This window comes from Sapajus apella, unplaced genomic scaffold, assembly GCF_009761245.1.
Source record: "Sapajus apella isolate SASKATOON/1434 unplaced genomic scaffold, GSC_monkey_1.0 scaffold2, whole genome shotgun sequence".
NCBI lineage: Eukaryota > Metazoa > Chordata > Mammalia > Primates > Cebidae > Sapajus > Sapajus apella.
In genome coordinates this window covers 57,189,727-57,216,603 of record NW_022436942.1, presented here as the reverse complement: position 1 = coordinate 57,216,603, position 26,877 = coordinate 57,189,727, and the positions used below count along the sequence as shown (strand labels likewise).

The 26,877-nt window shown below is 40.6% G+C and overlaps 2 protein-coding genes across 11 annotated transcripts in view; one reads left to right on the top strand and one right to left on the bottom strand.

Moving 5' to 3' along the window:
* Window positions 1-5,768, top strand: part of ANKS1B (ankyrin repeat and sterile alpha motif domain containing 1B) — a 1,261,971-nt gene extending 1,256,203 nt beyond the window's left edge. For all 7 annotated transcript variants that reach the window (XM_032285364.1, XM_032285340.1, XM_032285282.1 and 4 more), the window contains one exon: window positions 4,629-5,768. In XM_032285364.1, the coding sequence (XP_032141255.1) occupies window positions 4,629-4,703 (75 nt within the window). In that variant the 3' untranslated portion in view covers window positions 4,704-5,768. The remainder of the gene's footprint in view (window positions 1-4,628) is intronic.
* A 1,978-nt stretch (window positions 5,769-7,746) lies between these two features.
* The window catches only part of APAF1 (apoptotic peptidase activating factor 1), a 90,710-nt gene continuing 71,579 nt past the window's right edge, over window positions 7,747-26,877 (bottom strand). For all 4 annotated transcript variants that reach the window (XM_032285191.1, XM_032285185.1, XM_032285176.1 and 1 more), the window contains 5 exons: window positions 16,928-17,047; window positions 16,164-16,289; window positions 14,406-14,531; window positions 12,633-12,776; window positions 7,747-7,905 (listed from right to left, as the gene is read on the bottom strand). In XM_032285191.1, the coding sequence (XP_032141082.1) occupies window positions 7,759-7,905; window positions 12,633-12,776; window positions 14,406-14,531; window positions 16,164-16,289; window positions 16,928-17,047 (663 nt within the window). In that variant the 3' untranslated portion in view covers window positions 7,747-7,758. The remainder of the gene's footprint in view (window positions 7,906-12,632; window positions 12,777-14,405; window positions 14,532-16,163; window positions 16,290-16,927; window positions 17,048-26,877) is intronic.

Sequence of the window (26,877 nt, the reverse complement as noted above, 5' to 3'; positions counted from 1 at the left end):
GGCTCTCAACCTCCGCTGCACACTGGAATCACCCAGGAAAATTTAAAGGCTCCCTAGGAAGTGAATCCTTGAGGAGATTAACCCATTTGCTGAAGTCACACCGCTGGAATGTTAGCGTAGCCAGGGTTGACCTTAAATCCACTTGACAGCCAAAGCCACACAGATACCACCACACTACCAAGCTACTGGCCCCAGCAACAAGCCCAGCATCTTTTCTCCTCTCATTCTCAGTCCTCCTTACCACTTGATGGGTGTATGCATCACCCAAAGAGAGTAAGGTTTAGGCTAGTTCAAAAGAAAGCAGGTGACAGCTTTCCTGCTAAGCAAGGTCTGTCTCCTAAAAGCCAGTGGCTGTAAGGAGGCGGCAGAGGAGAGTGCCTAGAGAAAGCTAGCTGCCATGGAGCAGAAGCAGCAGGGTCCCAATTTGTAAACCATGGAGATTTGGGCAGCACAGGAATGGGGGTTTGTAACTGGGACAAAAGATAATTATGCTGCCTACTGAAACCCATATCAGACTCTTGACATTTTTCTAAGTCCCACAAAAGCCTTGTACATTAGATTCCCTATTTGATAAATCTGGAAAGTGAGGCTCTGAGGGGCTACATCTTTTCAAATGAAAGGAAAAGGAGAAAGGGGAGACGAAATCAAGATGGCAGAAGAAAGCGCACAGATCCATTAGCCCAGGGCTGCCGCTAATTTGAAATAAATCCCTTAAAAGTTTCAAAGTAGAAACAGGCTCCTCCAAAGGGAAGGCAACAGTAGCTCCCCTACCTACTCTGCTCAATGCCTGAATCATTCAAGAATTGAGAGCAGGTTGAGCAATGGCCAGGTGCTGGCAAATCCAACGCATTCTCCCACCTCTCCAGTCCATTGGCTTCTATCAGAATGTTCCTGCTGCTTTTTTTCAAAGAGCAATGTCTACAGGCACAGATAGAAGTTAATCAGACTACCAAAAGTAGAAGCCCCTTGGGAGCAGACAGCATCTGGTGTCTTCTGAAAGCTTAGTAGTGATGCATCTGTCCTGATGCAAGTGAGTAATGAATGAAATGCAGAACTGAAGTGATGCTCTTGGACCCTCCAGCCCAGGGGCTTCAATGAGAAGGTACAGGGAGTGTTTACCCAGTGGAGACAGAAGGCCATGGACCAGAAACCCAGCTCCACCACTTTGCTCTGGGGCCCTGGAAACCTAACCTCTCTGCATCTGTTTCCACACCTATGAAAGAGAGGTAACACCTTGCAGCACTGTTATGATTCAGTTAAATAATATCTAGAAAGTGCCCAGCCTGTGGGCTTGGCACATAAAAGGCCCTCAAAAAATAGTAGCTCCCTTCCTTCTAAAACATTTGGTATGTCTCCAGAGGTTAATTGACAAGAGAGTAGATGAAGGACTTAGAATCACTGCTAATTGAAGGTGAATATAAGAACGTCTCCAAAACCATCACATAAGCTAATGGATGACCTTCCCCAGCTAGTGAAACCCAAGCCCTATGACCCCCAGGCTGGTGTCATCGGCCACTAAACCAAGGAGTATTCTGCTTGAGGTTGTAACTGACATGCGACTTACAAGCCTAGGGAGTCTTGGCCTTTCTATATAGAATAGCAGATTTGGACTCTAGCCCTGGCTTTGTCACTGATTAGCTGCTGAGGTTTATTTAGTTCTTCCTCTAAAAACTGAAGCTGTAGTCTGCAGAGCCACTCAACTTCTGTGAAGATAAACAAGAGCTGGGCAGTGCCTGGACTGGAGCAGCATAAACATTTGAATGAATGAATGAATGCAAACATGTGCTCCTGCTCCTCAGAACAGCCACCTCAGTACTGAGCAGGAGTCTACTCACCTGCTCAGTGTTTTCTGGTTTGAACCCCCAGACCCAACGTCAGGCCTTGACCATCCTCTCTAATTACATATTCTAGCCCTGGGTGATGGAAATTACAGAGGCAAATTTTTCTATTCATTTCTATGTGATAAGTAGCATTTCCAGTACTGAGGGCCTGACCTCATAAATGAATTTACAATGAACACCAGCGACTCATTTTCCTGAATCATAATTGAAATGAAAATTTCCCAAGTTCTGGTCTCACATCATTTGACTCAGGCGCAAGTCATTGTTGTTGCCAAATGACATCAAAAGCCTGGTCTCTGCTGAGCCTCAAATGTGACCCACTTCTTCTTCCCCTCTCATGTAAGCATATACAGTAATTCTTCTGTAGTTAAACTCATAGCCCAAGAGCAGCAGATTTTCTAATTCAGGCATTTTAATAACTGTTTAGTATCTCCATGGTCCTAAGAGGAGGGGTTATGAGCAAGGAATGTGTTTCAGTGACAATCTTCAGAGACTAAGAATTATTAGAAAATCATTTTCTCCTTCACTAAAGGTCAGCGAGTAAATTATAATATAAAACATTTGCTGAATAATAGCCATACTTGCTGACTTAAACACTGCAGGGATATGTTTATTCATTTTATATAATTTGGCAGCAAACCTCTTTTATCCAAGTAAAGTTTTACTTACCCCTAATGATATTTCACAGAAAACGGCCAAACTAAAACAGCAAGATAAAATGTTGGTGATATGCTACATCTTCATTTGACAGCCTCATGATATCCTCATGGAAAGGGAGAATGAAGACTATTATGAACACATGGGCAAATTCAACCCATGGAACTCAGGGGATGAATCCCAGTCATCCAACAACTATTTACTGAGGCCCTCACTGCAATGTTAGGCTCATGTTAGACTCTGTACAGTCCTGGCTTTCAAGGAGCTTATGATTTATTGGGGACCTCAATGAGCAAGCAATTCCAAGACAACAATAAGGGCCATGAGAGACAAAAGAGAATGCTAGGAGAGGGCAGGGCAGACCTGCAGCCCTTGAGGGTCATCTCAAAGAATTTGTGAAACATAGGGAGTTAGGGGGAAAAAGAAAACTGATGAGAGAAGGACAGCATAGAGAAACAGCTACAAAAGAGAATACGGAGCAGGTCCAGGGTTTAAACTGAAGTGCAAACACAAAGTTTAAACAGAGAAGTTTAAACTGATTCAGATGAGTGCTCTGGAAAGCTCATGCCGAGGGCCACGACTGGAGGCAGAGACGGCAGCTGGGGCTGTTGCCAGGAAAAGAGGAGGGGGCTCAAACGGCATCACAGAATGTCCCCTGACCACTGTGTTGATGCAGGCAATGAGATAAGTGCTTCACAAGTTTTATCTCATTAAATCTTTACAACAATCCAGAAGAAAGAACTGATCCTTATTTTTCAGATAAGACAACTGCTGATACTGTCTTGTTTTCCTATCCGTTTTCCCCTTAATCTCTCAACAACTGAAATGTATTTATCGCTTCCTCTGCTGCTTAAAACAGTGCTCGGCAGTAGATGCTCAGGTGTACAGGATAGATAGGTGGGTGGATAAACAACTGATCAAGGACTCGGGCCAAGATAACATTAAGTTAAGGGGCCCACACCTGCTGCATTCACTGTGCTTACCACACTAATTTGCAACTCAGTCTCTGCTGGTCCTTTTCAGTCTCTCTGGGCTGATCCCTCATCCCTCTAATCTGCAGACTGCCCTAGACTCAGTCGTCGGGGCCCCCTGTCTTTTCTACCTACACCCACTTCACTGCTGATTTCATCTAGTCCTTTGATTTTTAAATATCATCGGTTCACTGATGACTCTCAGATTTCTACTTCCAGCATGGCCCTTCCCCACAAACTGCAGAGCCTTGCATCCCGCCTACACAGCATCAACACTTGGAATGTTTAACAGGCATCTCAAACTTACCGTGTCTGCAAAGCTGCTTTGTCTTCTTCATCTCAGCTGACAGCAATTCTCCTCTTGCAGTTGCTCAGGCTAAAACCTTGCATCATTCTTGTCTTGTCTCTCACAACCTTTATCCAATCTGTCAGCAAATCCTATTAACTCTTATCTTCAAAATACGTCCAGAATCCCAACTTGTCACAATCTTGCCACTAGGGTGGCAACCCTAGTCTGGCCCACCTTCATTTTGTCCGAATTATAAAAGCTTCTCATTGGTTCCCCTTTCAATTGATTCCCACTGCCTGGGTGATTCGTTAAAGCTTAAATCAGATCACTCCACTGCTCAAACCTCCTACACTGGCTCCCAGAGTCAAAAGTGAAGTCCCTACTGTGGCCTAAGAGGCAGCCTCCAGGGCTACCCCAATTCCTCTCTGCCCACCTCTCCTGTCAGACTTCCCACACTCACCCTTCTCCAGCCACATAGGCCCCCTGGCTGCTCCCAGAATGCACCAACCCATCCCACCGGAGTCTGCGCCTGCTGTACCTTTGCTTCAGAATGGTTTCACGACAGCCGCAGAGCTCACTTCCTCACATCTTTAAGGTCTGTACAAGCATCACCTGCTGAAAGAGCCAGTCCATCTAAAAACGTAACCCCTTCCCCTCCACTTAATACCACCAAATTCACTACAGATTTTACTTATTTACTTTTTCTGTCTCTCCCGGGCCCCGACCTGCAGTAAGGCAAGAATTTTGTTTTGCTTACCCCTGTATTCCCAATACCTACAACAGTGCCAGGCACATGGTACATCTCAATATTTATTAAACAAATGCATGAACAAACTAAGTGAATAAATAAATGAATTCTCTTTTTTACAGGATCTTCTTCATGCCAGCCACACCGGGCAGGAACCATCAGAGAGACACACTGAGGAGGCACTCAGAAAATTTTGATAGAATTGAATTTACATATAGCCGATAAAGCCTAGATAGAAAGACTGATGGATTTAGCTTGAATCTTTCACTTTAGTTGTCTAATCAGCTGATAAATGACAAGCAAAGAGTGAAACAATCCAAAAATGTTTTTCAAAACAATTTTGTGAATTTTATTTTTACAAAAGTTTTTTAAATTCATATTTTAAAATGTATAACAAGGCAAAAAATCATAAGCTATCACAAATACAAAGAGTTTCAAAACATACAAGAGACATATAATGTAAAAAGATTTTATATATATGAAGTCCAATGTAATTTCTAATACAAAAAAAATCAGGAAGGGAAAATGCTTTAAAAATGCTCAACTGCAAACTACAAAACAAAATTTTCCTCTGGATTAACTGCATGAACTGCCATGAAATTTACACCTCCATCCTATTAGGTGTCTCTTCTTTCTTCATGTTACTTTGACTTTCTTCCCATTTTTCTTTTACAACAGGGTCTTGCTGTGTCACCCAGGCTGGACTCAAACTCCAGGGCGCAAGCAATCCTCGTGCCTTAGCCTCCCGAGGAGCTGGGATTACAGGCACCTGCTACCGCACCTGGCTCTTAATTATTTTTTAAGACAAGGGCCATTCAAGGCTTTTTAAAAGCTGGTGTATGTTGTTATACTTTAACAGTCAGTGGCTTTTAATTCCAAAAGGTAATATTTTATACTCTGAGCTATACGTGAGATGAGCCCCTAAACAGTGTGCACAAATAAAATTATGATTTGGATAGTCTAAGGAGACATACCACTTACAGAAATTTCTTTTAATAAAATTAAGGTTTCACTTTTCACATTTGCTTAAAATCACAGTAAGCCTGTAAACTAGCTCCTCAACCCACCGCTTAAAAACAAAAAACCTCCTTAACAATGCAAAATATTGTATTCACTGTATTTATGGTGCCATCAAAGGCTAAATAGGAATATCTTATCTAAAATACATCTGAGTGGTCTATTCCCTTACCCTCTCTCCAAACAACCCCAGAGTTATACTAATATGCACCAACAATAAAAACAAGTTGTTTATCTACTATTAACACTAGTAATCATTTGATCTAGTTACAGTTACAGAAACAAAAAGAAATCTTTGAATTTTGATTATTTTTTTCTGGGAATGACATTTACTATTATCTCCATTGCCCTTAATAATATATTTCAGAGACAATGCTTTTTTAGATTTAAGCTTCAGCTAAAGTTCCTGATCAGGAGGTCAAAAATAGCTAGTTAGTGATGATTATTTTTTCCCCTGTCAAAAGCTATTTTTCCTGATTAACCTTGGAGATAAAAGAAGAGGAAGGAAAGTAGGATGGAAAGTGGTGGGGTGGGGGGTGGAGGGCTGGAAGGGAGAGAGAGAGAGAGAGAGAAAGGTAAATAGGTTGATTGAAAGGTGAATCCTCTAGAGTTACTAGAAGAACACAGAACTTCTAGAACTACACAGAAAACCAGAGAATTACAAAGGAAACCAGAGAATTCTCTTGAAATTCACAAAGAGAATGGCATTGACAATGCCATTCATCTAAAAGTAAATGGAATCAGATGAAAATTGTTTTATTTCACATTTCTTAGAAAAATATTATTAAGGCTTATGATTAAAATTGGCCCCAACTCAATGACTAACATTTAGCAATGGAGAAGCTGCTTTTTAAAAAAGAAAAAAGTGAGGATTAGGCAAGATCAGATTCATTCAAGTAAGAATTCTGGTATGTAAGAAACTAGAGGGAGCAGGACTAGTGCCCAACTCAGATACTGACAACTAGAGTCCAGATATGGCACAGCGCTGCCAGCAGCTACAGCGAGAAAAGGATAGACCAGTAAAATCTATTCTCTCCAACATACAAGTTTTACTTCACAAAAAGAACAGTTGAAGGCTGGGCCAGTGGCTCAGTCCTGTAATCCCAACACTTTGGGAGGCTAAGGCAGGAGGATTACTTGAGGCTAAGAGTTCAAGACCAGCCTAGGCAACATAGTGAGACCCTGTCTCTTCAAAAAATTTAAAAATTAGCTGGGTGTGGTGGCTCATGCATGTAGTCTCAGCTACTTGGGAGGCTGAGGCAGGAGGATTGCTTGAACCCAGGAGTGAGGCTGCAATGAGGTATGATCATGCCGCTGCACTCCAGCCTGGGTGATAGAGAAACACCCTATCTCCATTAAAAAAGAAGGGGTCTGGCCAGGTGTGGTGGCTCACACCTGTAATCCCAGCACTTTGGGAGGCCAAGGTGGGCGGATCACAAGGTCAGGAGATCAAGAGCATCCTGGCCAACATGGTGAAACCCCGACTCTATTAAAAATACAAAAATTAGCTGGGCGTGGTGGCTCGCTCCTGTAGTCCCAGCTACTTGGGAGGCTGAGGCAAGAGAACGCTTGAACCCAGGAGGCAGAGGTGGTAGCGAGCCAAGATCGCACCATTGCACTCCAGTGGGGCGACAAAGCGAGACTGTCTCAAAAAAAAAAAAAAAAAAAAAAGAAGGGTCCTGCTAAATCCAAGGCTCACTTATTGAGTCAATTAAAGGAAATGCTGCAGACTATGCACACAGACACAACATTTTTAAAGCAAATTTAAAGAGTGCAAATAAACTCCAAGATTATATTTGGGAGAACAATACCACCTTGGGGTAAGTGTCATTCAAAAAGCAGGTCACTGCTACCCTGAGGCACAGCCTGCATAACAGTATTAAATACAGATATTAAAATACAGACTTTCTCCAAATTCTTCTTATTAATTATGTCCACCATTTTGAATGCATCCAGACAGAATTTTACCAACAGTATAACAAGGTATGTATTCATATTTTCATTTGCATCTTAATACAAACTGTTGATGATGATCATGAAAAACAAGATTAAAGGTATGTTCATTTGGGAAGAAGCTACATTAATGTTATTCATCCAACCACAAACACTTTTGTAATGAATGCAATACTGCACAACAATTCAGAGCTTTATAAAAAGTTGTTATCAGAGTTTCATTAGAATTTTTTTCCAATTCAAATTTTTAAGAAGTTCAACTTACATTAATGCTTAACTATTTTATTCTAAAGTCTGTAAAATATATAAAATACCAAGATTATCCACAGTCACATATGTTTTGAAGTCAGGGGACACGTGTATTTTCTTAAGATTGGTTCCATTTGTGTAGAAGGTCTGTAAGGATTGCCCAGTGACAACGTTCCACCACTGTTCAGAGAAAAATAAAATTCTCATTAGATTGGTAATTACACTGTGTGACAATTTATAGTGCCAACAGATCCTTTGCCCTATCTCCTCCCCCCAACCAAACTCAAGCAAACAGAAGGAAAATGTCTCGGGTTTAATGCTGAATATAGTGTTCAACCTGGTCAGCCTTTTCTTGATGAACACTTGTGATGGCCTCACTGCTCCACCTACAACTAACTCCAAGTGGGAGAAACATGCAGCCTGCTTCAGAGCTGCAGACAGAAAGCTACAGAGTCCATTACGGCAATGACTGGACTGAACTCTCTTGTCTGCATGTCCTTCTCAGGAGAACGGGCAGTAGGTTGCCCCTCGCTTCACTCAAATGCCCCTTTGCAGACACAGACTGGTATTCTGACAGAGACCCAAACTATTTGTAATATGGGCTACAGGAAAGAATGTTCTCTCTACTAAATCTTTCCTTTCTCCAGGTGTGATGCAAGAGTCCTTCACCAAGTTTCTTTATACAATAATCTACATTATTTACTAAACAAATATTGAACATCTCAAACACAGCAAGTGCTCTAGCCAAGTCCTTCCTTTCCTTCCCAATCATTGAATTTGCTAGTAGTATTTATATTCATTTAACAAATGGGAATCATAAAGCTTACCCATATATCTCACAGCTAAAATGGGGGCAAGAGACAATAAACGTAAAGTTTTTTGAAAAGGCCTCAAGCACACCAAGATCCTGAGTATTATGCAAACAATGACAGTGTCACCCAACTTTGTGCCTATGGCAGTGCCCAGCATTCTGCCTTTCCCATGTGAGTGCGTCAAGAATGTGTGTTCACTAATAGTAATAATAAATGCTAAAAGTATACCCAATGGACTTTGGTAAACCTCACTGAAGCAGCATGCACTAACTGGGGATTACCCACAACTCACAGTTTGCTTTGTAAAATAACAATTTAATCAAGACTGCAGAGAACACATTCCACCAACCTGAGAGAAGACTCATGTTCTCAGTCACAAAGGCTCTTAGAGATCACTTAGTTCCACTGCCCAAAAAATGTATGCCACCAAGAACGAACCCTGAACTATGGACTTTGGGTGATAATGAGGTGTCAGTGGAGATCCATCAATTGTAATAAAGGCAAATCTTTGGTGGGAGGATGTCATAATGGGAGAGGCTATGTATTTGTGGGGGAAAGGAGTATATGGGAAATCCCTGAAATGAGCTAGGTATTATCATTACATCAATTTTAGATAAGAAAATCAAGGCACAGAAGTTAAACAACCTTAAGCAAGGTCACAAAGTTAATGAGTGGCAGAGCCAGGCTTTGAACTCAGGCATTCTATCTAAAGGCCAAGGCCCACTTTCCTGAACATTACACTCTGCTGCCACCAAGTCACAGCACACCACCATTTATCACCATGTATTCCATATTTCAAATCAGCTTTTCCCTTCATGCGCATGAATAAATGTGAATTTCTTGTCATTCACTATGTACTCCGTGGCATAATGAAGGCAAACAGTTAAATTATTTTTTCACTTATAAATAAGAATAATTCGGAAGTTAAGAACTTTTTAGCTTCTGGATACCTACTTTATCTCACTGGCAACTCAATTTATACAGCTTGGATTCTAAAGTAAACAGACTCAAAAGGCCTATTTTTTTGGACACTACAGCAGCTGTTCCTTTTTACTTTTAATTTGCTCTGTGCTTTTGGACAGTCTCATTAACATGCTGGGTAGATGCAGGCTGGGCTATATCATAATCAGTTGAATAAGCTAGTAATCAAACCAGAAGGCAAAGGAGCCTGATTGTCATTTAAATATACAGACTAAATATATAGGCTAGAAGTTCTTTTACCCTTAAGACATAATCTCTATAGTATGTAAACCTATTCTGCTGCTTTATTTCAAGGTTCCCCAAGAACTCTGCAAATATGGTCACTGATCTTTATAACATCTTATAAGCCAGACTCTCAATTATGTGATAGCATTCTGTGGAGGCCAGAGAATCAAATGATGTGGTCTCTAGAAACTTGGTATCAAAGCTAAGCAGTTAAATTTGTCAGCAGCTAATATAGCTGAAGACTCCCAGCTTCCAATACAGACAGTAATGACTCTCCTCTAAGCATCATCCTCAGAGCAGAGTCAGTTCCAGTTCTTTACACTAAAGGAGAACAATTGGTGATCATTTCTCAGGATCTCCTAATAACTGAATAAAGATGTAGGTTAATGCAACATTTTGTAAACAGAATTGTGTTTTCAATGAAATCTTAAAAGGGATACATACATCCTTTCTTTAAAAAAAAAAATTGATATATTACAGTTGTACATATTTTGGGGGTACATGTAATACAAGGTGCAATGATCAAATTAGGATAATTGAGATATCCATCACCTCAAACATTTATCTTTTTTGTGTGTTGGGAACACTACAGTTCTTCTAGCTATTTTGAAATATACAATAAATTGTTAACTATAATTTCCCTACTGTACTATCAAATACTAAAACTTATTTTTTTGTCTATCTGTATTTTTGTACCTCTTAGTACATCCTTTCATAAAGCTAAACACTGCCCTCTAATTTATCATTTTTATAAGCTAGATTTTTATGACAGCAAAATTGCAGCCATGTGGATCTCATATAACCAAAACACCAGTCATTCAAATATTTCTGAACATTTATTCTGTGTTAAATAATTAACGAGAATCATCTCTTACACCTGAATGTTTTCAGTAAGAAACAACAGTATCATAAGATCTTATTAGGAATCAATTTTAAATGAAATAGCTCTCAGAATGTCCAAGTGATCAGCCCAATATAGAGAAGCCATGGACCAGTACTAGTCCGTGGCCTTTTAGGAACCCAGCTGCAGGGCAGGAGGTCAGCGGCTATTGAGTGAACATTACCGCCTGAGCTTCGCCTCCTGACAGATCAGTGGCAGCATTAGATTCTCATAGGAGCAGGAGTCCTACTGTGAACTGCACATGTGAGGGATCTAGCTTGCATACTCCTTACGAGACTCTAATGCCTGATGATCTGAAGTGAAACAGTTTAATCCTGAAACCATTCCCCACCCCCCACTGCCCACTACCACGCCATCTGTGGAAAAACTGTTTTCTAGGAAACTAGTCCCTAGTACCAAAAAGGTTGGAGACCACCAATATAGAGTATCATCTTCTATCACTTTCACAAGTAAATCGCTATTCAAAAGACTCACTGCAAGCATTCCCCTCCAGGTGAAGCCTCTGCTAACTCTCTAAGGTTGGTATATTCACTCCTCTCCTTTGCAATTCCGCCTCACTCATGGAAGCAAGTCACAGACCCCTTCTAAACTCTGGGGACTTTATGTTTACCACCTGCTTCCCTCATAGACTAAGCTGCTGAAAGGCAGGAACCAAGCCATAAACACTGTGCCACACAGCAGTGGCCTTAGCAAACACTGGGCATTCTACAGTCTTATTGAGTGGATGGATAAAAGATGCCTCAAAAAAACACCAAAAATATGACCCTGAAGCGCCACAACACACTCAAATTGCAGCCTCAACTACTAGTAAGTTTTAAAAAGCTAATTTGCTAGAGAGAACAGAGGCAGAGACCTGGGTTTGAGTTCTGGCTTTTCTATTTACTAATTATGCAACTTTATTTTTTTGTTTTGTTTTGTTTTGTTTTTGAGATGGAGTCTCACTTTGTTGCCTAGGCTAGAGTACAGTGGTGCAATCCCAGCTCACTGCAACCTCCACCCCTAGGGTTCAAGCAATTCTCATGTCTCAGCCTCCCGATTAGCTGGAAGACCAGGGACCTACCACCAAACCCAGCTAATTTTTGTATCTTTAGTAGAGACAGGGTTTCACCATGTTGGCCAGGCTGGTCCTGAACTCCTGACCTCAAGTGATCCACCCATCTCATCCTCCCAAAGTGCTGGGATTACAGGTGTGAGCCACTGCACCCAGCACTAATTATGTAACTAGGAAAGTTATAACCTCCATAGAAAATCATTTTCCTCATCTGTAAACCAAGAATGAAATTTAAGCCTCACAAAGCTGGCTAATAGGATGAGGGAAGTTAAGCATTTTGTAACTATAAAGCAATATATCGCTGCCATTATTACTGAAGAAATTTCAGAAATATGTTTTTTTTTTTTAAGATTTTCAACCAACATAGTTAATTGCGATTGACATGGAAAACAGAACTCAGTTAAACACCCAACTTGCTACTCATTCTGATGCCCCAAGTTTAGTATGGTGCAGTATGAAAGCTCTCGACTGAAGGCATCCCTAACACTGTCACCAAAGCTTTTCCAAGATCTGAGGAAAGTAGTCTTGTGGAACTCAGTCTCGTCACTACAAAGTGGGGATAACAGTAACTGCCATTTTTTCTTTCTTTTCCTTTTTTATTTTTTAATGTTTTATCTGGTTCTTTTTTTGTTTTCAATATTTTTTTCTGTTCTTTCTTTTCAGTTACTAAACTCATTTTACTACCAGGTTTTTTTTGTTTTGTTTTTGAGACAGGGTCTCACTCTGTCACCCAGGGTGGAGTACAATAGCGCAGTCATGGCTCAACACAGCCTTGACTTCACAAGCCCGAGTGATCCTACCACCTCAGCCTCCAGAGTAGCTGCCTTTTTACTCTGCTGGATTGTTAGAGGCCCAACTGAGAAACAGGAAATGAAAATAGCTTGGAAAGTATGATATAGGCTATTATTTTCTTTCACAGTCCTTGGGGAACTCTTACCTTAAGATATCCTCCAGCAGAGATAAGCATTTTGCCATCTGGAGAAAAGCAAAGGTCAGTCACCCAGCCTCCATGGGTAGCAGCTCCTTCTTCTGAAAGTGGAGCACACAAATGAAGCAGCTCACCGTTTGAGACATTCCATATCTAAGTAAACATGATACACAATTCATTAACAGAGTTATACAGAAGTTTCTCTAGTTTTAAAACATATATATGACCATATATATGTATTCTAAAATTATTTTACTAGACTTTTATAAACAACCCTATCACAGATGCTAATATTTCCATTTATTTCCAGTGACATTTAATATATAAGCAGTGCTCTAATTCTTCAAATAAATGTATATCAGAATAAGAAAAAGAAACAGAGGCATAAATGGCAAAAGAAAATAAAATCATCATTTGCAAATGTCTCCCTAGAAAATCCAAGAGAACCAAATGGAAAAACTCATTAGAAAGAGTTCAGTAAGACAGTACATATACATACAAAAATCAACAGCTTTCCTATATTCTGAATAATCAGGGAGAAAAAAATTTTTTTAATGTACCAACAAAAATTTTTAAAATAATGCAATTTTTAAAATAATGCAATTTTCTGCAGTGGTTGAAAACTGAAACACCACCTGGTAACTGGTAAAGGAGCACTTTGATCCAAAGATGCAAACTCAGAGCAAAATGAACATTTACAAATCAGCCCTGCCACTTCAGCTGACACACATTTATGTGACTGGTAGAGAAGATTGGTTACTTAGTCCTCAAGAAGAAGAATCTCAATTTCCCTGGAAAGCCCATCTGATAACACCTCTATTCCTGCAAACTGTATACTCTCCTAGTCTTCTGCACTATATACCTATTCCTGGAGTTGTAAATCCTCCTTTGTAATGAAAGGGGGAAAACCCCCACCTTCCTCACATATACTGGTTACCAAAGCAACCGTCCCAATGCCCAAACTTTTCCAATCAGCTCCCCATAGTTCTTCTGACACAACTAAGTCAATTGACTCCTTTTCCATAATTTCTAATCTTTCAGCATGCAATACTTTCCATAGTGTACTGTTTCCACAGACACAAATAAAACAACATTCTATGCCTCCTAAAAAGTTGTTTTCTAAAAGTCAAAATTATACATCTAAAAAAAAATGTTTTCTAAATAAAATTGTCATAGTTTGTATGCATATCTTAAGCACTGCAGGGTAATAAAAATTGGCCTATCATGGAGACTCTGACTCAATAAGGAGCCCTCCGCTGCCCCCCAGTGACGGAAATGTGAACCTCTGTTCCGTTCAACAGGCAGGCAGTCCTCAGAGGACTGTAACAAACCACACTGGAAATGGCTATCTAATGGGTATAGTGCTAAAGAGATCTTTTCTTGCAGCACAGAAACAGCAGGATTTGCAATTCATTTATAATCCAGACCACAATTTACAAAATTATTTTCCTCAAATCCTGCTACCAAAAACCACCTTTGGTTCAAGTCCAAAAATTAAGATGAATCATTCTCAAGCTAATGGTGCAGAATGAACTGCAAATAACTAGAGTATTTGCCTTCTCACATATACAGGGAATGCTTCACTCTAACTCTAAAATCAATTCATTTCTGCAGTGGAGTGCAGCTGTGAATACAATGTGCACAAGAAACAAAAAGAATGCCTCATCCAACCAGAACTTCAGGAACTATGCTTCCCTGGCCCATGAACAAAGGTCCCCACTGTGAAGAGTGCTAGCCCAAGCTACAAGAAGAGCAGTGCTCTCACGCCAGCAAACAGCCTACCCTGATTTCTCCATTGTCATCTCCCGTTGCCAGCAGGGTACTGTCCACAGAGAAGGCAGAGCAGCGCACACAACCATTATGGCCCCTCAATTCATGAAGTGGCGAAAGGAGATCAAAACTCCAGATCTGGAAGGCAATTAGGATTGTTTAGCATTGCTACATATGCTCAAAGTAAGCATCTGCAAACCCTGCCTTGAGTGCTCTTCAGCCATAGATTCAATCACATGAAAGTTCTAATATTTGGGAATTCATAAACTTTCATGAGATGCCCAAGGTCTTGCATGCAATCTTCTTAATTTTTCTGAGTTTCCCTTTAACTACTCAGTTAAATTCAGCTCAAAGATCAATGTCACTCTTTCCCTACTTTAGACCTAGATGGAAGAAGACTGAATCAGCTAAGAGCAGTCTGTGGAGTCAAGCAGAACTCAGTGTGTGTCCTGGCTCCACTGTTGGCTAGATTCTTGTGACTAGTACAACTCATATAAGTTTCTATAGCTTCAGACTCTGCATCTGTAAAATGAGGACAATCATACCTATGATGTGAAGATTAAATGAGATTACAAAGAGTGAAATTACTAGCATGTGACAAGTAATCTTTAAAGGTTAGTCACTATACTAGTCTACTATCTTGGCAGCCAAATGCTGGGGTTTTTTTCCTTTCAATATTTTCTCTCATGGCTTTGTCAACCTCATTTAGCAAGCACATATTAAAAACTACCAAGTTCCAAGCACTGTGAGCTAAGAGCTAGTGGTACAAAAAGATAAACTAGCTACAGTCACTATCCTTGAAAAGTTTATAGTACAATCACAAAGGCAGGCTCATAAACAGTTAGTGAACAGTTGTATGAAGTAAATGTTCTAACAAATGAATAAAATGTAATAGAAACCCTAGAGGTAGAGAAGGAAATGCTTCAAAAGAGCTGCCATCAAATCTAGGTCTAGAAGGATGAGTCACAATGCTTCAAGGTAAAAGAGTAGAGGTTTATCAAACCAAAGTTAGCGGCATGTACAAAAAGATGAAGGTGGAAAGTAGGCTGGTACAGAAGAAACAATATAGCAGAAAAAGACAGTGATGAGCTAAGTAGTTGGCCTATAAACCATTAGGTAACAGGTGTTTCAACAAGGGACACAGGCAGTGGTATGGAAGATAAAGTAGAAGAGGTGCAGACCAGAGGCAGAGTGCTGGGACAGTCCACCAGTGGAGGAGGAGGAAAGCATGCTCTTCAGGGCAGTGACAAGGAGGAGAAGACAAATCTGAAGGGCACTAAAGAGTCATCAACAGAGCACAAAAGTCAAAATAGAGTCCCTGACGATTCCAAGGTTTATAGTCTGGAAAGATTGGTAGAAGGAGAAAAAAGGAGAGAAGGGAGTACTCAAGGTCCCCAACCAAGCAGCATCATCATTCAGAATGTGATTTTATACACACATCTATTATATTACATCAATTATGTTAAAATTTTACTGTCAGTGTATAATTCAACATAAATCCCTTTCAATGATTTTTATTGCCTATAATATGTAATAGAGGTTGCATCTGATTAGTTATAGACAAAAATTAATCCGTAAGGGAGAAATCATTAGTCCTCAATGTATTTAATTTGGCACCAACTAAATACCAATGGGCATCCTCCAAAAGATCACAAAATACGAGACAGACATGCAAAGAGCAACTGTTATGTCCTGTTGGATATATTATTTGGACTCATTATGCATAACCACTACCAAAGTTTTATGCAGAGTTTCAACTGATTGACCTACCTTTGCAGTCTTGTCAGCAGAGGTAGATGAAAACTTGGTAGCATCATGAGAAATGTCACAAGAAAGTACTGTACCCTGGTGACAGACAAAGTCTTTTTCTACTTTTCCAGTAATAATATTCCATACCTTAAAAAAAAAAAAGTTGACACTTTTAAGAACATTTTACATTAAAAATCATAATCAGCTATAAGACAAATCTATAAAACAAGAGTTTTAGTACACTGACTGTTCTGACTCCTTTATTTTAAATGTCTGCTAGTATAAATGCTCATTAAAACACAGCAGATGGGCCAGGCACGGTGGCTCACGCCTGTAATCCCAGCATTTTGGGAGGCCAAGGCGGGTGGATCATGAGGTCAGGAGTTCGAGACCAGCCTGACCAACATGGTGAAACCCCATCTCTACTAAAAATACAAAAATTAGCTGGGCGTGGTGGCACACACCTGTAATCCCAGCTACTCAGGAGGCTGAGGCAGGAGAATTGCCTGAACCTGGGAGGCGGAGGTTGCAGTGAGCCAAGATTGTGCCACTACACTCCAGCCTGGGCAACAGAGTGAGACTTCATCTCAAAAAAAAAAAAAAAAAACAGACACACACACACAGCAGATGTAGGTGACTGCAACGAACAGAAAACAAGCATGAGAAAAATTTAAAAATTTTAATGTAAGTAATTACTTAGCCTCCAGTGGCTTTTGGCTGTCTCAATATAATCATTGCAATATGAGAATACTTTTTTAAAAAAACAAACTTATGCTTCAAATTACCTTCACTGTTCCATCAAATGACCAAGAAAGCAGTCTTGAATTTTTCAAGAGTCTGAAGTCTTTCACTGTTTCCTGATGGGCTTGTAGAACATCATATTCCTCCAATTGCCAATTCCATACCTGAATATCAATGAAATAAGTCTGATATTATCCTCCCCTGATCCTATCTCATTGGAGGGGTGGAAAGAGTGTGCATTCTCTTGTCTAAATCTTTTACTCATATGGCATTTCAGTAAAACAGAGAAGAGACTATGGTGTCCATATTTTACAGACAGAGAAAAGCTGGGGTTAAGTAAATTGACTAGGGGCAAAATAAAACACTTTTCCTCCTGAATAAAATTTGTTTTCTTCAGTTGCTTGGAGAACAGTTAATTATACCAGAAGATAGAAAAAAACCACAATATGCCAGTGAGCTCACCATCTGATTAAATTTTCCTAAGAAAATTATCCCAATTACATATTCACAGATTTCTGAACCTACAGGCTGGGGAAGTCTGCAGATCCTGGTTCCACTGAAGCTGGCCTGGGAAGGTCAGCTGATTAAAGCAGCTTCAAACCAGAACATGGAGTTTCCAAGCTTCAAAATCTCAGCTATCTCCCAATGCAATCCTCAAAATGAAGGAAGTGAGAAGGCATTGTTTTTCATGTGGAGCTTCAGGAGGAGCTCCTCAGACATAAGGAAAGGGGTTGGGGTGGGGGGGGACTGAAATAACATAAGTAGCATAAAAATATATCTGAGACACAGAGGTACAAAGAAGTTTACTTTTATGCCATGTCTACGTTAAAGACATCTCTTAATTACTAAATCAAAGCAACTGTATTTAGAGCTTTGTTAATACTTGACTTCAAATTAACTTATTTAACAAATGTTTATTTAGTACCTATATACAAAGCAAATATGAATCAAATAAGGATCTAGCATAAAGAAATCTAAGAGTTTAGCAAAGAAAATGAGAAATACAACAAGAAACCCAAAAAAGCCTACAATAGAAGATACAATGATAGAGATAAAAGTTCTGTGAAACTCAAAAAAAGCAATTCCTTAGAAAAAATTTGGTGGCAATAGCACATTCAAAGTAGGCTTGAGGAATGGTTGAAAGTTTGATTCAGAAACTGAGAAGTGTTCTTCAAAGGGAATAAATGCTGGAGTTAAAGTATAAGAATAGGAAAACATGAAAAAGGACCTACTCATAATTCCATCTGACTAGAACACAGGAGATGCAGAAGAAACAGAAGAGAAAAAAGGCTGAGAAGGTAGCCAAAGGAAACAGCCTTGTGCGCCTGATGAAGCTAAAAATCTGAGGTATGGGCAAACAGGCCAGCCCAAAAGAATAAAATGATAAAGAAAAATCAGCCACCACTATAGGTATTCACATGAGTAACATTCTGAGTCTGGCTTTTCACTTGCCAACGTTAAACAGCAGAAATATCTTTTTTTTTTTTAAGAGACAGGGTTTCCTCCATGTTGGTCAGGCTGGTCTTGAACTCCCAACCTCAGGTGATCTGCCCACCTTGGCCTCCTAAAGTGCTGGGATAACAGGCATGAGCCACTGCACCTGGCCACAGCAGAAATATCTTTAATCAGACCTAGGCAAAATTGTAAAAGAAACATCTCTTATTCCCCCTTTTTTTTTTTCACTTCTTTCTCTATCACTTTTAGCAGCTGTCTTCCCCACTAACCCCTGCCTCTCAGATCTCCTCATCTTCTGCTTCAGAATGCTCATTCACAGAAGTAGGATATCAGAGATATAGGGTCCTGCATGCAAGCAAGAGAACTTTAGAAGATGCACTGGAAGTGAGATTAATTCTAAAGAGAATGAATTAGGAATTTTCATATTTTAGAACTCAATGAGATATGCTGGGGGAAAAGGAAGAAATGGAGGCTTTTCTGGCTTCCCAAATCATACCAGAGAGGAAGGGCACCACATGTGACTAAGCATAAAAGACCCTAGTCCATTTCTACTAGGAACCTCCTGGCTCTCTCCTCCCCATTTCTGGGCTTTACTGGACTGGAAGATCAATGGCTACGCTGAACAGCTCCTCCTAGTTTACAGAAGCTGCCTATCCTAGCTCTGCTTGATTCAGTGTTCATGCCTAACTTAGTGTCTTACTTCTGCCTTCCACATCAAGAACTCAGACTTCCTGAGCACATATAACAGAGAATTTGACAACCACCGAGGGCAGATTAAGAATAGCATTTACAGCTTTTGTTACAGAAGGTTTCTGACTAGGCAATGATGACAAGTGATTTTTTTCATTGTGGTTGGACTGAAATATACTGTGCTAATTGAATAACCTTAATATCACTAAACTTCCACCAGCATTAGTCAACTGTAAAAGTTGAGTTTAGTGATGTCTCTATCATTGACTATAATTTTTGCAATGATATATACTTGTAGAATTTTTTTTAGCTATATGAATAAAATTTAAATTGTAGAAATGCTAAGGAAACTTTTCATACCAGCAAGAACCAACATAGTCTTATATACTGGCTCAAGTAAGCATGGCTAATACTTGGCCTTTATTTACCTGAAGGTAAAGGATCAAAAACTACGATGGTAGACCTCAGTTTTCACAATCCTACAGGCTATAATCAGGTGAGTTGATTTTTCAAATTTTGGCAATAACTTCAGCTCAGCAAAGATTTACAAAACCCTTACTGTATTCCAGGCACTGGGGATACAAAGATGATTAAAACAAATCTCCATTTAATCATTTACAAAAACTTTAAAAATTGAAAACAAAACCCAACCAGTCATTTCTTGAAAATATCTATAGAGAGTTGTGTTACCTTTAAAACACTATAAATGTAAGTATTCTGAGTAGAACAGAAAAAGAGGAAGAAACACAACTACTTAACTTACATTTCTAAATATAATCTAACTCCTTTTCTAAAAATATTTCTAGAAATTATTTTTCCCTCTAGCTGAGAATACCTGAAATCATCAAGCTGGTCATAAAAAATCTTAAGTTTGTTTGATAGAAAGACTACATAGTATACAATGTCTCAAAAGAATTTCATCAGATGTAGTTTTTGGTTTTACCCATTCCAAAACATCTGGAGAGGAAGAAAGGTGACTATTACATTGAGTTTTACAGCTAGAACACCAGTGTCATGGGAGCCTATAACAAATGAGTTTCTGTACTGAAGCCAAATTTCATTCCAATCATACTCCTTCCTAGGACTCACACAGACATAACATTGAAAGATCTTTTTTACAAAGGAGTTTTTAACAACGTAAGCATAAGCAATATATATACTAAAAAGAATATAATAACTTCCATTGAGCATATACATTATCTCCTTCACTTCTAAAGCCACAAAGAATAAAATCCAAATGGAGTAGAACAAGGATAGGGCAACAAAGGAAAGAGAAAGTCCAAATAACCATGAGGGAAACAGATGGGGCAAAGAGATTTCCTAAGAACAAGGCTATATATATACTTGAGATGGGGACTTGCTCTGCTGCCCAGGCTGGAGTGCAGTAGCATGATCATAGCTCACTCCAGCCTGGACCTCCTAGGCTTAAGCAATCCTCTGACCTCAGCCTCCTGAGTAGCTGGGTTTATAGGCATACACTATCACACCTGGCTAATTTATTTTATTTGTAGAGATGGGGTCTTGCTATGTTGCCCAGGCTGGTCTCTAACTCCTGGCCTCAAACAATCCTCCCACCTCAAGCAATTCTCCCACCTTAGACTCTCGAAGTGTTGGGATTAAAGGTGTGAGCCACTGTGCCCAGTAAGGCCATATATTTTTTTTCTTTGAGATGGAGTCTTGCTCTGTCGCCAGGCTGGGGTGCTATGGCATGATCTTGGCTCACAGCAACCTCTAACTTCCAGGTTCAAGCAATTCCCCTGCCTCAGCCTCCCAAATAGCTAAGACTACAGGTATGTGCCACCTACACCCAGCTTATTTTTTGTATTTCAGTAGAGATGGGGTTTTACCATGTTGGCCAAGATGGTCTTAATCTCCTGACCTCGTGATCCACCCACCTCAGCCTCCCAAAGTGCTGGGATTATAGGTGTGAGCCACCTATTGCCTGGTCCAAGGCCATATATTTAATGCCTCATGAAAACAAGAGAAGGAGCTGCAGAGTTGTGAAGCTAGAAATGCTGGATCTCCCCCCTCCTCCAAAGAGGTTAGGAAAATTGATTTCACATAAAAAAGAAGGCCAGGCGTGGTGGCTCACGCCTGTAATCCCAGCACTTTGTGAGGCTGAGGAGAGCAGATCATTTGAGATCAGATGTTCAAGACCAGCCTGGCCAACCCCGTCTCTACTAAAAATGCCAAAAAAAAAAAAAAATAGCCGCCTGTGGTGGCGGGTGCCTGTAATCCCAGCTACTCGGGAGGCTGAGGCAGGAGAATCACTTGAAAACTGGGAGGTTGAAGTTTCACTGAGCCAAGATTGCACCACTGCACTACAGCTTTGGCGATAGGGTGAAACTCAGTCTCAAAAAAAAGAGAAGAGTTGTTGCTGAATCCCAAAGTCACTATGAGAAAGAAGGGAAGAAGGCAGATAATAATACCCCTACAGACAATGACAGCAAACTAGAAAGAAGGATCTCTGAATTTAAGGGCACCAACACAACTGAGGGTAAAATTACAATTCTGAGAACAGAGGATCAAGGGAAGGTATACATACTAAATGTTGAGATCCAACATCTATTAAATACTTCCTGTTCTCTTCCCCAACTTAGCTCTGAGAACCTGCCAGCCAGGTTTATCCTCCAGGCAAGAGATCAGAAAATTCCTTTCTAGGAATCTGAGGAGAACAAGACAAAAGACCTGAAGATACTGACAACAAAGGTTCCCCTTCCAGATTACCTTTGGAGAAGGTCTTAGTCAACACACACACAGAGCTTTCAGCTAGTTGTTTAGTACCATCTCTGGTAGCCAACGACCATTAATTAGAGAGCTGAGGAGGCATTCAAAATAGGAGGTCAAAACAACCAAACAGAAAAAAGCAACTTGGAGGAAACAACAACTACACAGCAAAATAAAAATCTGGGGGGAAAAATTATATGTATGTGTGTGTGTATATAATTTATATGTGTGTGTGTGTGCATGTGTGTGTATGTGCGTATGTGTGTGTGTCTCTCAGAGAGGTAAGAGGAGACATTCTATCTATAAAATAAGAACTTAATTCATTAGAAATAGAACAGTAGACATGAAAAACTCAATAAAAAGGCTGGAAGGCAAAACTGAGGAAAACTCCCAGAAAATAGAGCACAGTATAGAAAGATGAAATGTGGAAAAAGAAAACTAGAGTATCAGTCCAGGAGATCTAACACCTGAATAATGGGTGTTACAGAAAGAGAAAGCAAAATGGACCAAAAAGAAAAGAATTAAAGAAATGTTTCAAGTAAAATTCCATGAATTGACAAACATAGGTTTCCAAATTTAGAAGGGAGACTGAATGTCCAAAATAATGAATAAAAACAAACACCAGAGCATATCATCAGGAAATTTCAAAATTCTGGGGACAAAATGAAAATCCTAAAATCTTCCAGAGAGAAAGATTAGGAAGCAAAATGGCTTCAGACTTCTCAACATGAACTTTGGAACTTGGAAGGAAATGGAGCAATGTCTTCAAAGTTTTAGTGTAAAATAATTTCCAGCTACATCCAAAGATGAAATTTTCCTGAACTGAGTTAAGGAAAAAAAAAAAAACAAAAAAAAAACACATTCACAGTACCTTTAGTACACAGTGATCATAATAACAGGAGGGATCTAAACAAAATTTCGTTATAACTGGGATAACATGGATTGATGAGTGTGTGTGTGTGAATGCATGCATGCACATATGCAGAAGGCAGGACAGGTAGGAGGAGGAAAAAAGGTTATCTTCCTGTAGAGAATTCAGTAGATAATTCCTCAAATGGGAAAATCAAGGAGAGCATTATAAGCATGCCATACAGGGGCACGAAGGTAGCATCAAAAGAAACATTTAAAAGCTAAAGTGGTGCCTCTGGAGAACGAAAAAGGGGAGAAAGGATCTATTTTTCATAATAAGCCTTGTAATACTATTTGAATTTTAAAAGAATGTGCATTGGGGCGCTCGATCCAAGATGGCCGTTTAGGAACAGCTCAGGATTGCAGCTCCCAGTGAAGGCGCAGACGGTGAGTGGACGCCGCATTTTTATTGCCCACAGACTAGGCAATTCCCAGGCGGAGGAACTCCACAGGTCATCAGCGCGGCTGCGCCGGCTGGCGCCGCTGCTTTGCCCCGCGCGGCTGCTTTGTCGGCGCCCCGGAGCAGTGGTTCTCCGTACAAAATACACCGGTCCAGGTGCCCTTTTGGCTGGCGATTGGAGCCACGGGAAGTCGCCCATTCGTCTGTTTAAAAAGGGGACTGAACAGAGAATCAGGACAGTAGATTCCAGGGCAAAAAAAAAAAAAAGTGCCACAAACCTCAGGGCTGCTGTTTAAGCCAGCACAGTGAGTGGCCGCAGGGGAAAACAAACAGACCCTGGCGCCTCTTCAACAGGCGACTGGAACACAAACTTAAAAAAGGCTCTGAGGCAGGGAGGCAGGTGATCAGGCTCGGCTGGTCCCACCCCCACAAAAGAATAGCAATCAGAAACTCTGGATTGAGAGTTTCACAGCAAGCGCAGCTGAATCCGGGACGGTCCAGCTCTGTGGGGGAGGGGCGTCCGCCATTAGCAAGGCAGCCCGCCACCACGGAGGTGGTCGGCCAATGCTGAGGCAGCCCACCATTGCCAAGGCAACCCGCCATTGCTTAGGCAGCCCGCCAGTTGACAAGGCAACCCGCCACAGCAGAGAGACTCCACCTCAACAGAGGCGGGCCACCATCGCCAAAGCAGTTCTAACTACACCCATATAAACAGGACTGCAGGGAAGTTCACTCGGCAGCTGGGCAGAGCCCACAGCAGCTCAGCAAAGCCTCTACAGGCCGACAGTGACTAGGCTGCCTCCTTGCTGGGTAGGGCAGGTCTGAAGGAAAAAAAAAAAAGAAGGCAGCAGCATAACGGAAACTCATAAATAAAGCCCTAAATCCCTGGGACAGAGCACCTGGGAACAAAAAGCAGTTTATGAGTTCTGCTGCAGCAGACCTAAACGTACCTGCCCAGCAGCTCTGAATGAACAACAGAGCTCACAGCTCACCATTTGACCTCCTATAAAGAAGAGACCGTCTCCTCAAGCAGTTCCCTGACCCCTATATATCCAAAGAGACACCTCATAAAGGAGAGATCAGATTGACACTAGGCGGGTATCCTTCTGGGACAAAGATAGCAGAAAAAGAAAACTGGTAACAACCCTTACTGTTCAGCAGCTGCTGCAGGTGAACCCCAGGCAAGCAGGGCCTGGAGTGAACCTCAGCAGACCTACAGCAGAGGGGCCAGACTGTCAGAAGGAAAACCAAGAAACAGAAATAACCTCATCATCAACAAACAGAACGTCAATCTGAAAGATTTGAAACCCAATCTGAACGCCAGCAACTACAAAGTCGACAGGTGGATAAATCCTTAAAGATGGGAAGAAACCAGCGCAAAAACGATGAAAACACCCGAAGCCAGAACACCTCTCCTCCTACAAGGGATCACAACTCCTCACCAGCAAGGGAACAAGGTTGGAGGGAGGACGAGTCTGATGAGAGACTTCAGAAGGTGGGTAGTAAGAAACTTCTGTGAACTTAAAGAACATGTTCTAACCCAATGCAAAGAAACTATGAACCTTGAAAAAAGATTTGACGAAATGCTAATGAGAATGGACAAAACAGAAAGGAATATAAGTGAATTGATGGAGCTGAAAAACGCAACACGAGAACTTCGCGAAGCATGCACAAGTATCAACAGCCGAATTGACCAAGCAGAAGAAAGGATATCAGAGGTCGAAGATCAACTCAATGAAATAAAACGGGAAGGCAAGACTGGAGAAAAAAGGGTAAAAAGTAATGAACAAAATCTCCAAGAAATGTGGGACTATGTGAAAAGACCTAATCTACGTTTGATAGGTGTACCTGAATGCGACGAAGAGAATGAATCCAAGCTGGAAAATACTCTTCAGGATATTATCCAGGAAAACTTCCCCAACCTAGCAAGGCAGGCAAACAGTCAAGTCCAGGAAATACAGAGAACGCCACAAAGATATTCGCCAAGAAGAGCAACCCCAAGGCACATAATCGTCAGATTCACCAGGGTTGAAATGAAGGAGAAAATACTAAGGACAGCCAGAGAGAAAGGTCGGGTTACCCACAAAGGGAAGCCCATCAGACTCACAGCAGATCTCTCAGCAGAAACCCTACAGGCCAGAAGAGAGTGGGGGCCAATATTCAACATCCTTAAAGAAAAGAACTTTCAACCCAGAATGTCCTATCCAGCCAAACTAAGCTTCATAAGTGAAGGAAAAATAAAATCCTTTGGGAACATGCAAGTACTCAGAGATTTTGTCACCACCAGGCCAGCTCTACAAGAGCTCCTGAAAGAGGCTCTACACATATAAAGGAACAACAAGTACCAGCTCAACTAAAGGGCAAAACACCCAGCTAGCACCAAAATGGCAGTATCAAATTTGCACATAACAATATTAACCCTAAATGTAAATGGACTAAATGCCCCAATTAAAAGACACAGACTGGCAAATTGGATAAAAAGACAAAACCCGTCGGTGTGCTGTATCCAGGAAACCCATCTCACATGCAAGGATACGCAAAGGCTCAAAATAAAGGGATGGAGGAAGATTTACCAAGCAAATGGAGAGCAAAAAAAAGCAGGAGTTGCAATTCTCATCTCTGATAAATTAGACTTTAAAGCAACAAAGATCATAAGAGACAAAGAGGGACATTACATAATGGTAAAAGGATCAATGCAACAAGAGCTAACAATCCTAAATATATACGCACCCAATACAGGAGCACCCAGATACATAAGGCAAGTTCTTAATGACTTACAAAGAGACTTAGACTCCCACACAATTATAGTGGGAGACTTTAACACCCCATTGTCAACATTAGACAGATCAACCAGACAGAAAATTAACAAGGATATCCAGGACTTGAACTCAGACCTGGACCAAGCAAACCTAATAGACATTTACAGAACTCTGCACCCCAAATCCACAGAATATACATTCTTCTCAGCACCACATCACACCTACTCTAAAATTGACCACATAATTGGGAGTAAATCACTCCTCAGCAAATGCAAAAGAATGGAAATCATAACAAACAGTCTCTCAGACCACAGTGCAATCAAGTTAGAACTCAGAATTCAAAAACTAACCCAGAACCGCACAGCTTCATGGAAACTGAACAACTTGCTCTTGAATGTTGACTCGATAAACAATGAAACGAAGACAGAAATAAAGATGTTCTTCGAAACCAACGAGAATGAGGACACAACATACCAGAATCTCTGGGACACATTTAAAGCAGTCTCTAGAGGAAAATATATAGCAATAAGTGCACACATGAGAAGCAAGGAGAGATCAAAAATTGACACCCTATTATCAAAACTGAAAGAGCTAGAGGAGCAAGATCAAAAAACCTCAAAGTCTAGCAGAAGACAAGAAATAGCTAAGATCAGAGCAGAACTGAAGGAGATAGAGACACAAAAAACCCTTCAAAAAAATCAATAAATCCAGGAGCTGGTTTTTTGAAAAGATCAACAAAATAGACCACTAGCCAGATTAATAAAAAAGAAAAGAGAGAATAACCAAATTGAAGCAATAAAAAACAATAAAGGAGATATCACCACAGATTCCACAGAAATTCAAACCATCATCAGAGATTATTACAAACAACTCTATGCACATAAACTAATAAACCTGGAAGAAATGGATAAAATTCCTGGACACTTGCCTCCTCCCAAGCCTAAACCAGGAAGAAGCCGAAACCCTGAACAGACCCATAACAAGGTCTCAACTTCAGACCTTGACCCAGCAATCCCATTACTGGGTATATATCCAAAGGATTACAAATCGTTCT